We start from the raw sequence: 17,323 nt of genomic DNA on the forward strand, positions 1-17,323 counted from the left end.
GGCGGCGGTGGCGGCGGCAGCAGCGATGGTGAGGGCCGGGGCAGGGCGGAGCCGGCCGGGCGCGGGGCAGAGGGCGGCGTGTGGGTGGGAGGCCGGAGTCTGAAGTCCGAGGTGGGAGGTGACCTCCGGGATTCGCGCTGGTCCCCCCGGTGAGGTGGCCACCGCCAGGAGCGGGATGGGGGCCAGAGATTCCACTCGGGGCGCGCGGGCTGGGGAGGAAAAGTTTGGCCGCCTTCTCTCAGTGAGTGCGGCTCGGACTTTCCCGTTCTCTGAACTAAGTGGTTACAGAGTCAAGAGTCCAGATCCTGGTGGTGGCCGCTTACGGGCTCTGTGAGCCCCGGGCAAGTCACTTAACCTTGGTGAGCCTCCTTTTCCGCATCTGTGAAGTGGGGTCAGCAATACCTGTGTGGTCAGGTCCTTCTGAGGTTAAGGGAGATCCAATGGTAGAGCCCTGCCTGGCACTCAGAACCTTCTCCTGAGAAGGAGTAGGTAATGTGATGACCTCTTCAGCCTTTCCTGGAGCTGTGAGGAGCCAAGTGTGGCCTGGGAGTTGGAAACCTGAGCAGATGGGCTGGCAAAGGCTCTGCTAGCCCCATGGCAGGGTGTTGGAGGGCATGCTCCTTCCCCTGGGGAAAGATCAAGGGAGATGTTTACCATGAAAGTTCCACCAAAGGTATCAGAGTGTGGCACAAGCCTGACTCCTGACCTCTGCCTAGGGACACATTCTGGACGTGAGTCATCCCCCCACTGCTGCTGCAGACTCTGGCTTGTGTCCCCACTTGCCATCTCCGAGGCAAAGGTGTCAGGAACAGGTGGTGCCAGTTGCTTGCCCCGTACCCTGGACTCCCGGAAAGATGGGCTGGGCAGGAAGCAGGCTTGGTGCTTTAAGATTCTGCCCTGGAGAAGCTGGCAGAGGGGTGATGGATGTGGCCTGGCTGGGGGTCGTGATGCCTGGATGGCCTCCTCTCTAGGGAACTGGAGGCAGGAAGAGGAAGCGGGGCAGGAAGGTTGCACTAAGCTCTAAGGCCACACCAGGAAACTGAGGGAGGCTCTGAGAATGGGACAGAGCTCAGAGCCCACTTCCTAGCATGCAGGGCAAGGGATCAGGCAGGGCTAGGGGTGGGCTTCCAGTTGGCCCTTAGCATGTGGGGAGAAGAGGAAACTCCTGAAATGAAGGCTGAGGCCAGGATAAACTACTGGGCGGGGGTGGGGGTGAGGGGACTGGAAAACTCTGGCACTCTCACAGGCTCATCTGAGACAAATGGTGGATCAGAGCCCAGGGAAGGTACATGGACCTTTCTCCTCTACCCGTCTCCTTGCCCCGTCCCTCCGTTTCTTTCAGTCTTGCCCCTTCCTCTGCCCCCAGCGCTTTCCCTTCCTTCTTCCCACCCCCTTCCCTTGTCTTTCTTACTTGTCCTCTCCTCTAATTCATTCAGTCAACAAGTACTCCTTGGGCATGTCTTCTGTGCCAGACATGGTGGCAGGTATAGTTGATAGAGCAGGAACAAAGAGTGATGGAAAAGATGACAACTGAGTGGGTAAGAGCTTGAATTCATTCATCTTATAGATGGTCGTCTTGGATGCACTGTCCAAAGCATGTGGGTTTTGAAGCATGGGCTTCCCTCATGTGCACACGAGTTGAGCTGGCGGCATCAGAAGGTCTGAGTCTTTACCCAGCCAGCTGAAGTATTTGACCTCCCTTTACCTGCATTCAGTTTAGCACAGAGGTTAAGAATGTGATTCTTGGAGTTTATATTGGTTCAACTCCCAGATGGTCTACTGACTGGCTCTGTGACCTTGGACAGATGATTTAACCCCTCTGAGCCTGTTTCATATAAAACTGGGATAACAGTCTGCCTTCAGAGGGTTGGTGCAAGGATTAAATAAGATAAGGAGGACAAACAGCAGGCAGCATGGTGTTTAGCTCAGAGTATGTGTCCATTGAATGGTGGCTATTACCATCAGGATGTACAGCCTTCTCAACAGCGTGCAGTGCCTGGCGAAAATAAACTCTATGCAGGTTATCAAAGGCCCCTGTAAAGTTCTGTATTAAGGTTAGAGGTGAGTGCACAGGTTTGCAATAAGGAAGAACTTGCTTGGCTCTGTATTTTGTAAAAATATCTAAGAGGTTTTAATGATTATACGTGTTGTGTAGTTCTTGAGATCTGACTACTGAGAAAAAAAATCAGTGAGGGAAGATTGGGCTCCATTAATAATAATAGCTATTATTTATTGAGCATTTAGAATGTGACAGGTATTGTGATAAGCACTTTGTTGGTAACATGTCACGTGCCTTAGCTAACATTATGGTAGATATTATTCTTGTCACTACTTTGAGGATGAGACAGGGGAGGGTCAGAAAGGTCATGTAGTGGGTGAGTGGCAGAGGCAAGATTTGCAGGAACCCCGGACTGCAATGCAGAACCCCGCCTCTTAACTCTGAGCTCAGGTGAGTGCTGACCTAGGAGGGAGCTGATACACCCCTTCGCTGCCCCAGCCCTCTGACTAGGACAATGGTGACAGCTGGAATAGGGGTTCTTTCGCACTACATGAGAGAGAAGAGAGAAAGGAGACGGGAGAGTTAGGACAGGGAGATTTGGGAGAGCTTTGTTTTCAGAGGCACCAAGGGTATTTGGCCTGGAGAAACTGGAGATACTTGAGGGTTGAAGGCAGGATATTGTGTACAGAGGGCTAATCGTCTGTCAGGAACATTTCCTGTGTAACTGCCACCCCCCATCTGCCAACCATGCTGGTGCTCACCCTCCATCGCACAGCCTCAGCCCTGCAGACCCCAGGTGGGGCTGGAAAGTGCCCCTCTCACCCATCCTTCCTCTCTATGCTCTCTGCTCCCCACTACCTGCAACCCCTCACACCCTTGCTGGTGGCATTTGTCCACCCTTCCTGGCTGTTCTCTCTGCCTGGAGTTTTCTCACTGCCGTCTTCCACCAACAGAGAAATTATTCTGAAGCCCCTCTCCAGCGTCCCCCGCTTGACTCAGAAGTCTGCACTGGGTCGTGTTCTATCCCTCCCTCCAAGTGACTATCCCCTTCTTGACTTCTACTGTGTGCGCTCTCTGGTCCCACCCTGCCCCCCTCCGCCCTTACCCTCTGCCTGGTGTGTCTTTGCCTGAATGCCCCAGCCCCACTCTGTTGCAAGGGCTCATCTACCGGGTCCATCCCAGTTCATAGGAATCCACTCTCTGAGGGAGACTCCAACCCTGGGTCTGTGTATCTCACAGCATAACCCTTCACTCTTAATTATGTCATATATGTCTCTTTCCCTCAGTCTATAGTGAGCTTCTTAAGAATGGGCACAGTTCATTGAGAAACTTTCTCCCCTGTGTCTACTGTGTGCCAGGCACTATGTTGAGTTCACTGTGGCAGGCATAGCGTAGTGCTGATCCCTTACTTCCTTCCACATTCTGTGGTTATTTCTCACTGTGCCAGCAGGGGCCTATGCATACAGTGTCCTTTTTCCACTAGTAGAGGAAGGGCCCAGGAGGGCCAGGGACTTGAGCCTGGGGCCACTGTGTTCCCTGGAGTGAATGTGTTCTTTTAGGCCTGGTCCCACCTTGGCTCTGGACAGTGGCTTTGCAGTGGGGGGAGGAGGCTGCAGCAGGAAGCACAGCCAACCCTCTTGGGGAATGTGACCCAACGTCACCCCATTTTGGAGAAGAAGAGAAGAATAGAAAAGCAGTAATATTCAGCATCCCGCCAACCTCTAGCAGTGATTGTCATTTCAGGTCTCTGTCCATTCTCAAATTTTTGCCTTGGACTGTTATGCATGTGGTGATCCCTTGGGCTGTGTGAATGTGAACTGCTGACTAACACGGTAGCAATAGTAGCAATAATAGTGGTGATGAGGGAGGTGAAGTTAGCAATGACGGCAGCTTCCTGCCCTCTGTGATAGTGCTCTTTGTTCCCCGTTAATGCTCCCTCAGCCTGTGAGTGCACCCCTCTGTCATAGCTTGCCTGTCCCCTCTCTAAGCTGGTTGCTTTTCTAAGCTCATGGGTAAATATTGACCTACTTGGGTTTCAGATGCCTGCCCTACGAAACTCCTGCTGGTCTAGATAAACACACTGGGAAAACATCTCTTGAGAATAAGAGCAGCTCTTGGATAGGCTATAATGCGATGGCTCAATGAGTCCTTGCAATGGTCAGCACTGAGCTAGGCCACCCCCCCCCCCGCCCCCTTCCCCGGGCCACCAGGATTGGGGGCAGACAAAGGTAGTCCCTCCCTCTGGGGCCTGTGGTCCAGTTGGGGAGATAGGACTCATATACTGGGAATGCTTGGGGGTTGTGTGCAAGACAGCTGCAAGGATCCTGAATGCGGATTCTTGCCTGAGTAGGAGGGGCCCTCTGTGACCACCAGATCCCTCCCCTTTCTCTGGTTTTAAGTGGAATTCAGTCAAGTGCCAAGATGTCTGCGTCAGACAATGGGCAATATGGTCTGGCAGGAAAGGGAGCTTGGCCAGTGCTCTGTGGGGAGGAGATGAGAACAGAGATGGGCTGTGGGGGAACTAGGCTGGGAGAAGGGAGTTGCAGTGGTTTGTTAATCTGCTGGTATTCATCTCCCTGACATGTCCCTGGACCTGCTCCTGGACGTCCAGCCTTTACTGGGGCCTCCTGCCCTAGATCTCACTCAGTTGCGTGTGTCCAAAGCCCAGTCCCTTGCTTGCTTGTGATGCATGCTCTCTTCCTCTCTCCTGTTCTCTCAGCTTGCCTCCCCACACCCCTGCCCGCTTGAACCCTGCACTTGCCCTCCTCTGAAATCAGCTGGGTTGTTCTGTCTGGTGTGGTTGTTGCCTAAGCTGAGAAGTCGAAGAGTTGGTCTCATCTTTGTGAGCTGGACCTAGGGAAGAAAGTGGCTAGCTGGATTGCTGAGGCCAGCAGCCAGGGAGGCTGAGGTTCCCAGGCAGACAGGGACTCAATTTTGAGCACTGATATGGGTGCAGAGTCATGCCAGGAGGCAGAACTGGCCTGACCAGTCAGAGGGAGGTTTGATCCTCCCAGTTTGTTTCCCTGTGTGTGTCTGTGGGGTTAGGCAGAAACTGTGATGTGTGGTGGTCCAAAGTGACCTTTCTCACCCTGTGGAGGGCCGTCTCCTCCCTGTCTGGCTTCTAGCCATGGAGTTTGGTGCCATCTTCTCTGGTGTTTCCCTAGGCCAGTGGGAAGCACAGGGCAGGTACACATCGGGTAGAGGCCATTCTAGAGCAGGTGAGCAAAGTATCTGCTTTGTGGGAGGGTGAGATCTGGGAAGTTTCCATCCTGAGGCATCTGAGAGGATGGTGAGATGCTGAAAGTCAAGGCTGACTTAGGACCTGCCTTGATGGACGAGGAGAGGAACCTCTGAGATCTGAGGCACGTCACACACACTCAGGAGACTGGTCCTTCGCTCTGTACATACACCCTTGCATGTTTCCCGTATTCATACATCACCCCCCACCCCACACACAGTGGGGGCAAGGTGGCTGCTAGGTCTCAGGGTCAGCCGAGGCCCAGCTGGGGGCCTCCTGCAGTTCTGACCTTGGGCTTGGTGCCCAGGCAGGGAAGGAGTTGGAACGGTGCCAGCGGCAGGCGGACGAGGTGACGGAAATCATGCTCAACAACTTCGACAAGGTCCTGGAGCGCGATGGGAAACTGGCGGAGCTGGAGCAGCGTTCTGACCAACTCCTGGACATGGTGTGAGGCCTGAGGAAGCAGGGATGGGGGAGGGAGAGGCCAGGAGGAGTCCTCAGACAGGTTTGCAGGCCGTGCTCAGGGTCTCCTTGGTGGGGTCTGAGACTTGCCTGAAGGCCGGTGTGGGGCCCATGGGTTTGCTGAGGCACCCTTCGCCTAGATATGCTCCAGGTAGGCCTGATGAAGGAAGAAGTCCTGGGTTTGAAGCTGTGCCACTTTGTAAAGGTTGAGGGCTGCTTTTGTTAACTGGGGGTGAGTCTGTAGGACTGTGAGTCAAGGGCTCCACTAGTGTCTGAGATCAGGAGTTAGGCTGGGAGGGATCCAGGGCGGGCTATGTGGAGAAGGGGAGCAGACAGGCTGGGAAGATGCAGACGGAGACTAGGCCCTTCTGGGGAGGTGGGGTTGGGAGGCCCTGGCCCTGGATCTCCACTAACTCCCACCTTGTGTCTGGGGATGTCCACAGAGCTCAGCCTTCAGCAAGACAACCAAGACCCTGGCCCAGAAGAAGCGCTGGGAGAACATCCGTTGCCGGATCTACTTGGGGCTGGCAGTGGGCGGCAGCCTGCTCATCATCCTGATTGTGTTGCTGGCCATCTTTCTCCCACAGAGCAGTGCCTCACAGGCCCAGGATGCAGGGGCTGCCTCAGGGCCCGGGGACTGACCCAGCTGGGCCTGGAGGAGGGCCGAGTGGCCACACTGGCTGGTTCTGGTCTCCAGAGAACGCTGGTGTTTGCTCCGATCTGAGCCGCCCAACCGAGTGCTGAAGAGCAGCCCTGATGTGTGCACCTTTGCATCTCCTAATATGCCACAGACTGGTCCTTGAGGGCAGCCTGCTGCCCTGTCCGTGCGAGGCCAGCCCCACCTTAGCCCAGTAAAAGCTGCTGTTTGGTTAAAAGCTGCTGTTTGGTTAAAAGCTGGAGTGTCTCTGTGTGTGTGTATGTCTGAAGCTCTCCAGGTTGCCTCCACTCCTGGGGCTGCTGAAGTCTTCCGCCTGAAGGACTCTATCTCTGGGAGATGGCCCCTTTCTTTTCTCTTCTATACTTGACTCAGCCCTACCCAGACAGGTCCTTCTGGAGTGCAGGTGGAAAGACAGAATGACTCCCAAACCAGACCCTTCAACCAGTGCCCTCTAAGTCTGGTTCCCTAAGAATGAAATCTATTATTTTGCTGATGTCTTGAGGATACTCATTATAGGACTCCAGAAGAGGAGAGTACTTCAAAGATTTTTATAGGACAAGGCTCTCACCTTCGGGATAGACTTTTTCCTCTCTGAACCATTTCCCACCCAACCGGCTCAATTTCTCTCCTATGTTCTTCCTCAAGCTTGACATCTGATTACAGATGAGGCAGATAGCAGTGAAAATGGGAAGGGCTTCAATTGTGCTGGTGCGGTAGGCCTGGAGTTTTCCCTGTGGGAAATAATTCAGCTATTTCAGAGCTCTATGGCCACAGAGAGCCAAGCAGGCAGTGCCTTCAGGGTCACAGGAAAGATGATGAAAGGGTAAATGGCATGGAAGAAGGAAAGAAGGCCCTACCAAGACTGAGGAAGTTGGGCAGTCTCTGCCTGGCAGCTTGACTGCATCTCAAACTCAGGTGTGGGTGGAAGGAAAATCCAGGGTCAAGTGTGTAACAGAAGCAGTTCCTTGTTAGACAGAGTGAGGACTACTGACAGAGACATAAGAACAAACCTGAGAGTTGTGTGGAACTTTACCCCTCACAGGGCTTGTTACTTCTACTGGGCTCCTTACCATCTTCTTTTCTTGAGAAAGATGGAGAAAAACACTTGGCCCTGCAGTTGGATGGTTGGGACACGATGGTCAGCAACACCACTTAGAGGCCATGTGAATTGGGCAAGCCACTTCCAGGACTTGGGTTTTACATATGTAAAAAGGGACATACTTAACACCCAGAACACTTGTGACGATTATTTATGCTGTGTATAAAACAGCCATCAATGTAAAGGGTTTGATGCCAAATAAATGGTAGATATGATCCAAATCATTTAGTGCAGTAGTCCTCAACCCAAGCTCACAGTAGAATCATCTGAAGAGAGGTGGCTGCTGGCTCAGTCAGTAGAGCATTCGACTCTTGATCTCATGGTTGTGTGAGTTCAGGCCCCACGATGGGTGTTCAGCCTACTTAAAAACAAAATAAATAGAATGACCTGTAGAACTTCTAAAAACACCACCCCCAGGCCTAGATCAATTAGTACCGGAGCTAAGATTTAAACCCAAGTCTGTGAGATGCCTGGTCACACACATTACCCACTGCCCTACACAGCCTCCTTATGGGGCCTAGGTCTGTTAATTCAGATATTCCCCTAAAGGTGCAACCCCTCATTCTCTCTCCAGGATATTCATGGGTAGCCAGGGATGCAAACCACCTATTGAATTCAAGCCACCAATTTTACCTCAGCTAGGGGAGAAATGGAACAATGGGCTGAAGTCCCAAGAACGGGTAAGGTCCCCGATTTCCAGGCAGGGATCTTTCCTCTTTCGGTTGGAGAGCTGTACTCTTTATTGTGCCTAATGGAGAAGAAATGAGCAGAACGTTTTTGTTTTGTGGGTGTGGGAGGAATCAAACGCCAACTACCGAACCAATAGAAGTTCCGGGCGGGGGCCGGGCAGAGCAGCGGGAAGGAGGTGATGGCAAGGTTTCCAGTACTCAAGCCCCTGCGTCAGCACCTCCCTTTCTCAGAGGGACTCTTAACACCTGCGCGTCCTAGCCCCTCTGAACTGCAGAGCAACCTGAGGACCCCCTACAGCCCCAACACTTAGCTTTTCACGACGCTGTGGACACGAATTACGCGACACTCCCACGTACCTACCCTAGGTTAGGAGGTTCAAAACAGATGTTTTCTGACCTGCCCCAGCTCCTACCATTGGCTGTAGCCTTTGGTTACCTGACGTACTTGAGCCAATGAGAGGCGGCAGAATTAGTACTTCCGCTTTCAGTGCGCCAAACGAGCCTCTGTGCCCGCCTTTCAGATGCTCTGATTGGTTTTCCTCTCTCAGCTCGGCACTTTATTGGCCAGCGCCGCGGGGCCGCAGTCTACCGGGGTTCGAGGGCTGTGTCAGATAGCCCTGCTGCCATGGCGTCCTATTTTGATGAACACGACTGCGAGCCGTTGGATTCTGAGCAGCAGGCCCGAACCAATATGCTGCTGGAGCTCGCAAGGTCGGTGCGTGGTGCTGGGAGGTGCGGGCCCAGGCAGCGGGGTTCTGGGTTGGAGCTGGCCGGAGAAAGCTGATTATATGGGGTTTCGATTCTGGGGAGGACGGATGAGTAATCTGGAGAATTAGTCCAGCGACGAGATTCGAGGGAAATCGGATAATTTGGCTCATTCATAGACTGGCCGGGAAAAGACATTGTGGGACAGACTGGAACTGGCGAGTAGTGGGAATCGGGAGCGGGAGGGCAGCGGGTTCTAGCAGGTGCGGGAGAAGACGGGTCCAGGGGGCAAGGGAAGGGCTTTGTGGGTGTGAGTAGGTACATTTGTTAGAAAAGCCAAGCACAGCAGCCAACGCTGCCACTGGAAATCTGGCTTTACCAGGTCATTCCTACATAGCCTGAGTAACTTCTGAGCCTGTTGCCTCATGTATAAAATGTGACTAAAGCGCATGCATGCTTGGTTGTCTTATAGCAGCTGTAAACCACTTCCCACTGTGCTTTTTATCTAGTGAGCACTTGTGTAGGTTACTAGCTGCAGGGCATTTATCTGCTAATGCCTTGTGGGTTGTTGGGGCAAAGTATGATTTTCTTTGGTTCTGACCATGCAGTGTTCTTCCCAGGTCACTTTTCAATAGCATGGACTTTGAAGATTTGGGGTTGGTAGTAGATTGGGATCACCACCTGCCTCCACCTGCCGCCAAGGCTGTGGTTGAGAACCTTCCTAGGAGAGTCATCAGGGGCTCTCAGGCCGGTGAGAACACTCATTCTTTCTGCTGTTTGGGGCAGGTTTGCCAGACCCACCCCCTCCCAAGCTAGACTGGTCTGGCCCTTCAGTATTCCAGGTCAGGTTGGGGCAAGAATGTCTTTGAGGAGTGGGAGCTGGGAGGTAGGGCCTGTAGCAGCCCTCCTGATCAGCACTCCCTCCCAAAGAGCTCAAGTGCCCCGTGTGTCTTTTGGAATTTGAGGAGGAGGAGACTGCCATTGAGATGCCTTGCCATCACCTCTTCCATTCCAACTGCATTCTACCCTGGCTGAGCAAGGTACTACTTCCTTTCTGTCAGCCCTCACCCTGCCCCAGGCCCAGTTCTCAAGCCTCTCAAGTTCTGTATGTGACTGTTAGGGGATCAGAGATGGGAGAGCGGTAGGGGTGGGAATTGGGAGCAGGGGATGGATATTAACTTCTGAAGACCAGACTTGAACTGGAACACTGTCCTCCTTTCCTCAGACAAATTCCTGCCCCTTGTGCCGCCATGAGCTGCCCACTGATGATGAGACTTACGAGGAACATAGACGAGATAAGGTAGGGGCTGGTGGTGAGTGGAGAGGGTGGTAATGGGGCCCCCTCTGTCCGTGTCCTCTGTGTTCTCGTTCCCTACCTTAGTAGGTCTGAGTAGGCCTCAGGGCCCTTGGCTCTAGTTGCCTTCCTGGTGACTCTGGTGAGGGGCAAGAGCCTTCGCGATGCACGTGCTAGGAGCCTGAACAAGTAGTAGCCCCATGATAGCTGTCCCGTTGCCCCACCCACAGGCCTTCATGGATGGCTCATGCCCATTGTGCCCTCTTTCCTTCAGGCTCGCAAGCAGCAGCAAAAGCACCGACTTGAAAACCTCCACGGAGCCATGTACACTTGAGGTGCCTGGGGCTGAGTACCAGTCTTCCATGTCTTTCTCCTGCACAGCGAATCCTCATTAAAGTTTTCTTTACCCACTCTGCATTGCATTGCTCACAGGCCTGGGCCGGGACTTCATTCCCTCCATGAGGTCCTTACTGCTGTTGAGGAAGGAGGTCCTGAACCGCAGAAAGCACCAGGCTGTGTGTCCCTTCCTGCTAAGTCTACACACTGCTCCGTCTGGCCTTAGAGCAGTGGAGCCCAGGTCAAAAACCTGGCTACTAGATCAGCCAGCGCTTGGGCCTATGTGTTCATTGTTGGAAAGCAAAATGTGTCAGGGTCTGGCATCCGATAGCTACTTACAGATGGTAAGGACAAACTAGCCTTCATCCTCTCCTCTGTGATTTTTAGTAAACCTTGGAATCCCACAGGCTTGCTTTAGCTTCATTGTGAAAACTGTTCTGATCATTTTGAAGTTGCTCTGTGGATCCCCCACCCCCGCCCTGCCCCACACCAGTATTACCTACTGAGGAAGCAAACTTCAAACCACACTCTTGAGTAGAAGGAGGATCAGGTCAGTTCTTTAGACTGTTTAAAGTCCTAGAAAGTGTTTCAAGCCTTTGAGGGTTTTTGGGTAGCACCTGGCATCCTTTGTTCCCAGCAGCCCTGCTCTCAAAGAGCAGTGGACACTCAGGACTCTCTCTGGGGGCAGAAGATGTCTCCATCCTTTGCCCAGGGAAAGCCATCCTGGGTCAGTTTCTCTCTTGACTCTTCAGAACAGACTACAAACATGCAAATTAGAATTCTTTTTAATATATATATATGTATATATATAAAAAGTACTAAAATACCCACATGGTTCTGCTGTGTTATTTGCCCGAAAGAAAGAAAGGGGCAGAGTGAAGAATCCCAGCGCAGCTCAATGGGTCCCAAAGTGGGCCTTCCCACCGATTAAGGAGTGCCTATCCCTCCACCCCAAATTCTATCCTTGCTGTTCCCAGCCCCCATTCCTGCAGCAGGAAACCCCAGTGGTCTGGCTTCTGCACTGGGGAGTAGAAGGCACCTGAAGGGCTGGCTGGGTGAAATGAGAATACGTGACCTTTGAACATGAAAACAACAGTTGCGGAGTAAGGGAGTAGTTGTGTGCAGCCCAGGCACCTGCCGGGCCTGTTCCTCTGTGGCACGGGTGGGTGTGGGGTGGCCAATGCTCCAGTGGCAAGGAAGCCTATATCCCAGCAACACTTTCTCAAAACCATTTTTGGTACAAAGTAAACGCAAAGTTATGAGGTGGGGAGCTGCCGAGGCTGGCCCGGCCACCTCCCCCAGACCTCAGATCATGGCAACGCTCTCAGGGGCACAGGTGAGGTGAGTGGAGGTGCGACTGCTCCCAGAGGACTTGGCGGCCCGGCCAGGGGCAGACTGCAGTGCAGCCACCAGCGTCTCTGACGACACTGCTCCGAACTCATAGCTGAAAGTGCCGTAGAAAATGAGGATGTCGATGACAAACACCCACTCACACAGGGCTGCCCCGTGCTGCAGCTGTGAGCTCTCATGCATAAAGAAGACAGCACCTGGAATGGGGCTAAGGAAACGTTCAGTAGGATATGTGGAAGCCTGCTGACCCTCCTACCTGCCTAGATGGACGACTAAGCTGGGGCAAAGAGCCAGGTCCCGCCTCCTGGGAGGGTTAGTAGGAAACCACACTGGGCAGTATTTTCTGGATATATGTGTGCCAAGCTCTCCCCCAGCCCCTCACCCCCCAGGGTCTTGGTGGGGAAAGGCTGGGCTAGAGGATTAGTTCCTGGCTGTTTTGTCCTGGAAGGATACTGAGGATCAGGGTGACAAAGGCGATGGCTGCCAGCACAATCCGCAGATAGGCCATAGCCAGGTCCTGGGGGGCAGTGGCCCCATGGTAGCAGAGGGCACAGTGCAGGCAGACAAAGAGCAGCCCGGCGGAGAAGGCCACACCAGTTCCAACGTAGTGCAGAGACTTTGCGTGATCCACCTGACCCGGGGAGAGCGCCGATCTGTGCAGCAGCCCCACCTCCCCCACCCCTCTCTGTACCCCCAGCCCCTTTCCCTCCCAGGCCCTCCTGTTCCCACTCTCAGCCTTGAAGGGCTGTCTCTGCAGCTTGGGTTAACCTTCAGGGGACTGAGGGCACCCATCCGTGAGAGTTCAAGAGGCAGGCAGGCGGGCCCACCTGGAAGTTGCCGACCACCACAAGGCCTGCAGCGTTGGTGCAGCCGGTGATGAGGGTTGTGGTGTTGACCCAGGAATGACGACTCTGCTCCAGGAGCTGCCCGTAGCGCAGCAGGCAGATCAGAGCCACTGGGGGAAGACAGCACAGGTGGGGCCAGCGCTGGTGTTCTGCTGCACCCCAGCCTGGCCCGGCCAGCCCACCAACGGCCCGGCCTCTGCCCCTGCCTCCCCACTCCCCCACCACCCACTCTAAGGGCCAAAAGGGCAGGTGGCGAACTGGGTGTCCTTAGGCTCCAGCCAGCAGGGTGGCTGTGTGGGACACTGGCCCTCGTTAAAGAACAGGAGAAATGTGACTCCTCTTGCCTTAGCCCTTGGTGGGGTGGGCTGCACAGAGTAAGGGCTTTCTGGGCCCCTCTGGGAGGGGGATGGGGGAGTGGGTTGGGCTGGGCTGGCTGGGGGGCTGAGCGCATGACTCACCCATGAAAGCACCCATGTTGCCAATGAGGCTGAAGAGGCAGCTCTCTGGGGGATATGTGCCACACTTGCTGAGAGGAGGAGGGGAGGCAAGGAGAGAGTGAGAGAGGAACAGGAGCACTAGCACCCCAATACCCCCATTCTGGCCCATCTGTCTCTTGCTTTAACTGTGCCTATTCCTTAGTAGGCAAGCCACTGATTTAGGAGAAAGGCCAGTTGTGTTCTACAAACAACTGGCTGCAGGCTGGGCCCTCCCCCAAAGCAGAGCACGTGTGTGATGGGTAAGGGGGTGCCCAGGACTGCTTGGCAGAGCCCAAGACTCCTTGGGCTCCCTGAGACTGTCAGGGTCTGCAGCTATTCTGGCTTTCCTTGAGCTAGAACTGCGCTGGGTAATCAGAGGGCTTGAGCTTAAATCCAGATGCCTCCACCTACTAGCTGTGTGACCTGGACAGATGACATAACAGTCTGTTTTCTTGCCTATAAGACAGTGAGAATAGTAGCTGCCTCAGTGTTAGGAAGATTAAACGATGTTCTGCACGTAAAGCATTCACAGTGTCTGGCACACAGTGATTGACAAGTAGTATTGTTATTAAGTGCTTTTATATATACTTAGTATATCTGAGACCCAGGGACAGGTCTTTGAGAGGCTTAGGGCTCCCTTACCTGCCCAGTGTCCAGGCCTTACCTGATGAGGGGGATATCATCCAGGGTGCAGCAAGTCTTGGGGCCCCCTTGTTCAGCGGGGTCAGGAGAGCAGGATTCGTTGTAGGACCTGGCAGGCAGGACAGAGAGTAGACTGGGGGAGAGGGGTTCTCCCAGCCTGTACCCTCAGGCTTCTCAGAGACTACCCTCCTGGTCTTCTCTTGGCAGGGGCAGAAGAGCACTTCCCCAAACCCGCCTGAGACAGATGCCAAAGGGTTGAAGGGATAGCAGGAAATGGGTGGGCCCGAAGTCGTGCCTGGGGAGGGGCAGGCATTGCCAGTGACAGATAAGAGCAGTGAGGGCCAGGGTCTCCATCTGGCTTGCTCACAATAGCCCCGACCCAAGAGGGAACAGAGATGAAGGGAGCTTTAGAGGGAGGCTGTCTGCAAGTGCGCCTTACCAGTTCTCCACGGGGCATGCGTGGCGGTTCATCACGGCCATGGCATACCTGCGGGAGCAGAACTGTCACCCCACACTCGTGACCCTCCCAGCCCAGCTCTCCCCCACTGAGTCTTCTCTCTTGATTCTGGCCCCATTTGGCCTCATTGTCCTTGCTGGGGACTCAAGCTGGGGTGGCCCTGAAAACTGACACCATATCAGAATAGCATGGCCCCAAACTAGAACACCTCTGGAAGTGTCCCTGGCTAGAAGTATGTCTGTCAGGGTCACCATACTGGACAGGAGTGGTGCCAGCTTGCCCGAAGGAGCTGTGTGCCCAGGCACCAGGCCAGGCTTTGGAAACAGCTAGAATGATCCTGGGTACCACCCTGGAGCCTGCAGCAGGACCAGGGACTCTGTGTGTGCCATCAACCTCCTGTTGGCTCCTGGCTGGGCCCCATCCCTCCCCAGCCTGGGCCATTCCGTCCCCTGTTGTCTTCCGCCATCCCTCTGTTTACTCACACAGTCCATAGGCCAGTGATAGAGAATGCTGACAAGCTGACAGGAAGGAGGATCCAGGCGGTCATGAGGGAGGGGAGCCAGGGTGGTGGTGGTGTGGGGGGAAGGATAAGAGGTAGGTGGGAAAGAGGGGCCCGGCCCAGCTACCTTAGGATACTTCGCCAAAACCATCAGCGGCCCAGGCCTGGTGGAGAGAGAGACAAGTCAAAGTCCAGGGTCCAGGGACTGCCCAAGGAGGGTGGTGGGGAAAAGGTGGTCAAAACCTGATTCACAGCTTCGGCTGGGGCTCTGAGCACCCACATTTTGGGCTGAGCCCACGCCAACACCTGGACACCTCTGGCATCCCCCGGGGGCCTCCGCGTTCCACCGGAAAGCCACCAGTGGGCCCAGGCACTCAGGCGGGGCCCTAACATCTGTGGAGGGAGTCACGCTCCCTGGTCTGCGGAACCGGACTGGGGGAGGGGTGCGATTAGAGCAGTCGAGGGAGCCGCGCCGCGGAGAGCCAGCAAGCGAGTGCCAGTCCTGGCAGAGCGGCAGCCACGCGCAGGCAACCACCTGACCGCCGGCGCCCCGGGGGGATAGGGGGGTTCGCGCAGGAAGCGCGGGTCAGCCCCTGCCCGCGTGGGCACACGGAAAGTCCCCCGGGAGCCTGGGACTCGAGTCTCCCCAGGGAACCAGTACGCACCTCCCTGGAGCGCCCCGCCGCCTCCGCTCCCTGCTCGGCCCCGCGTGGTATGGTCTCTGGCTTCGGCCCTCGGAGCAGCCCTGGAAGGTTTAAAGGGCCGGGCGGCCCCGCCCCTGTCGCCCGGGCAGCGCCGCACCGCCCGCCGGGATGTGGAGTCCGCACCGCCCCGCGCCGGGCCGGGGACTACAACTCCCGAGCCCCCGCGCCCGCGCTGCGGTGCAAGCGTGGACGGCGCCCAGAGTCGGGAGACCTCAGCGCGTGGGACCCGAGCGCAGGCTCGGACTCCGAGATGCCGATAGCTTATGCAGTGGAAGCTTCGGGAAGCGGGAAGCTCCGGGACTGCACCGCTGATTGTCATCGTGTGCAAGGCTGGAGGAAACCTCCTTTCGCCGCTGGGGATATCTTTGCAGCCAGGACTGGACGACAGTGAGACTTGCGGGAATCTCCCTCAATGTAGCGCCTCGTGCCTGCCTCTCTTCTGGGCGAGGTGGGTCCGCGAAGAAGCGAGCACAAAGCCTTGGCTAGTACTTGTGTCAAGCACCCCGGATTTGGCTATGCTTCTCATTTGGCTCAGCAAACCATGGAGGAGGGCTATTTTCATCAGATACTTTTTATTTTCAAGAGTACAAGTACACAAAGTACTCAGTGTCCAAAACAGGTTTCCCGACTGATGAACTTATTGAAACAAGGCCACAGAAATCAATGGATATCTACGGTCACACATGGCCAGGTGTTGGTAAGCAAGAGAGGCAGGTTGGAAACCCAGAACAGTTTGGGAAGAGGACACAAGAGAGTGTGGTAATAAATTACCATTGGCTTCACCAAAATATAAGAGCCAAGGGTGCCTTCCTGGACATTCTTTTCATGATAAAAAAGAATGGGAATACTTTTTTCCACATAACCCAAAGTGTGCGTGGCCACTGTAAGCAGCAGCCCAGCATGTGCTGGAGCCCCTGTGAGACCGCACTGGGGCTGCCAGATCGTTCATTACCTGAAGGGAATGGAGGCCGGCTGCCAGAAGCAGGCGATGCTTAGGTCTGGCAGCAAAGGTGTCAACAGTAATGTTAACAGCGGGCCCTGTACTATAGGGAAAATGGAGCAGATAAACTTGAAAAGTGCTTGAAGGAGCAACCTTTTTTTGACCCAGTGGAAGGTAAAAATAGAAACAGAAATCTGTGGGAGAGCCCTTTTCTGAATTGCATTAGGACAAGTAGTTAAAGCAGGGCCAAAAAGTATGGCAGAGAAATTGCGCTACAAGCACTGGCTGAATGGACTAGTGGGGTATGAAATGCAGTTCACTTTCTGGCAGCCATGCTCTGTGCCAAAGAACACAGGGGTGCCTCTTGCTAATTCACAAAGAAGCACCACCTTCCTGGCCAGGTGTGTTCCCATTGGAGCAGACACTTTTTTCTCACCTGCCCTACGGTGCTGTGAACCCTCAGCATTTCCTACCTCATTGGAAGTGTTTCAAGTCTTAGCCAACAGTTAACTACAATCTGTTGAGCTGGGTTTGAGTTCCTGATCAACTGTTACCATGAGAAGACCTGAGAAGCTACTTAGGTCCTAAACTCACATAAAGTGGAGGTACGACCAGCAGTCCACGACTGTGACAGAGGCAGATTTTGGCTGAATATGACAATCTCAGTAGTCCCTAAAGTAGAATTACCCCAAGACAGAACTCTCCATGACAGAAGGGCACTTCATGTGTAGTTGGTAGGGAGGAGTCACTTATCAGAAAACAAGTGGGACCAGACATCTTTAATAGTCCCTCCAAGCTCTAGTGGTATGTGAGTTTAGTTGTTCTGCTTCAACCAGGACAGTTCTTAAAATAGTCAAGGCAAAGCAAGAGATGAGATTTCAAGTGCTGATTCTGTGGTGCTGAATGACTTTAGGGCAGGCATTTAATCTG

General features: G+C 54.3%; 3 protein-coding genes and 1 long non-coding RNA gene across 7 annotated transcripts; 2 read left to right on the top strand and 2 right to left on the bottom strand.

Moving 5' to 3' along the window:
• Nucleotides 1-6: 6 nt before the first annotated feature.
• Nucleotides 7-6,592, top strand: VAMP5 (vesicle associated membrane protein 5). The gene is made up of 3 exons (XM_029937724.1): nucleotides 7-28; nucleotides 5,545-5,682; nucleotides 6,143-6,592. Exons 1-3 carry the CDS (start codon nucleotides 26-28, stop codon nucleotides 6,338-6,340), a joined length of 339 nt encoding a protein of 112 aa, XP_029793584.1. The 5' UTR covers nucleotides 7-25; the 3' UTR covers nucleotides 6,341-6,592.
• Nucleotides 6,593-7,590: 998 nt separating this feature from the next.
• On the bottom strand, nucleotides 7,591-8,570 carry LOC115290036. Of its 2 annotated transcripts, XR_003907923.1 has the most exons (3): nucleotides 8,507-8,570; nucleotides 8,090-8,204; nucleotides 7,591-7,817 (listed from the first exon to the last, which is right to left on the bottom strand). It is a non-coding gene; the product is annotated as an uncharacterized LOC115290036 (long non-coding RNA). The 2 variants fall into 2 exon arrangements; XR_003907922.1 differs by lacking the exon at nucleotides 8,507-8,570 and having other exon boundaries at nucleotides 8,090-8,451.
• A 149-nt stretch (nucleotides 8,571-8,719) lies between these two features.
• Nucleotides 8,720-11,306, top strand: RNF181 (ring finger protein 181). Its single transcript, XM_029937720.1, has 5 exons — nucleotides 8,720-8,856; nucleotides 9,471-9,601; nucleotides 9,781-9,890; nucleotides 10,076-10,150; nucleotides 10,419-11,306. The coding sequence occupies exons 1-5, from the start codon at nucleotides 8,771-8,773 to the stop codon at nucleotides 10,476-10,478; spliced, it is 462 nt and encodes a 153-aa protein (XP_029793580.1). The 5' UTR covers nucleotides 8,720-8,770; the 3' UTR covers nucleotides 10,479-11,306.
• Nucleotides 11,248-17,283, bottom strand: TMEM150A (transmembrane protein 150A). Of its 3 annotated transcripts, none has more exons than XM_029937719.1 (8): nucleotides 15,415-17,283; nucleotides 14,877-14,913; nucleotides 14,233-14,280; nucleotides 13,816-13,902; nucleotides 13,134-13,201; nucleotides 12,658-12,785; nucleotides 12,284-12,461; nucleotides 11,248-12,027 (listed from the first exon to the last, which is right to left on the bottom strand). In XM_029937719.1, exons 3-8 carry the CDS (start codon nucleotides 14,271-14,273, stop codon nucleotides 11,786-11,788), a joined length of 744 nt encoding a protein of 247 aa, XP_029793579.1. In that variant the 5' UTR covers nucleotides 14,274-14,280; nucleotides 14,877-14,913; nucleotides 15,415-17,283; the 3' UTR covers nucleotides 11,248-11,785. The 3 variants fall into 3 exon arrangements, with proteins under 3 accessions (XP_029793579.1, XP_029793577.1, XP_029793578.1); XM_029937717.1 differs by having other exon boundaries at nucleotides 14,733-14,913; XM_029937718.1 differs by lacking the exon at nucleotides 15,415-17,283 and adding an exon at nucleotides 15,030-15,398 and having other exon boundaries at nucleotides 14,733-14,913.
• Nucleotides 17,284-17,323: the final 40 nt, after the last annotated feature.

Source organism: Suricata suricatta, chromosome 4, assembly GCF_006229205.1.
Source record: "Suricata suricatta isolate VVHF042 chromosome 4, meerkat_22Aug2017_6uvM2_HiC, whole genome shotgun sequence".
NCBI lineage: Eukaryota > Metazoa > Chordata > Mammalia > Carnivora > Herpestidae > Suricata > Suricata suricatta.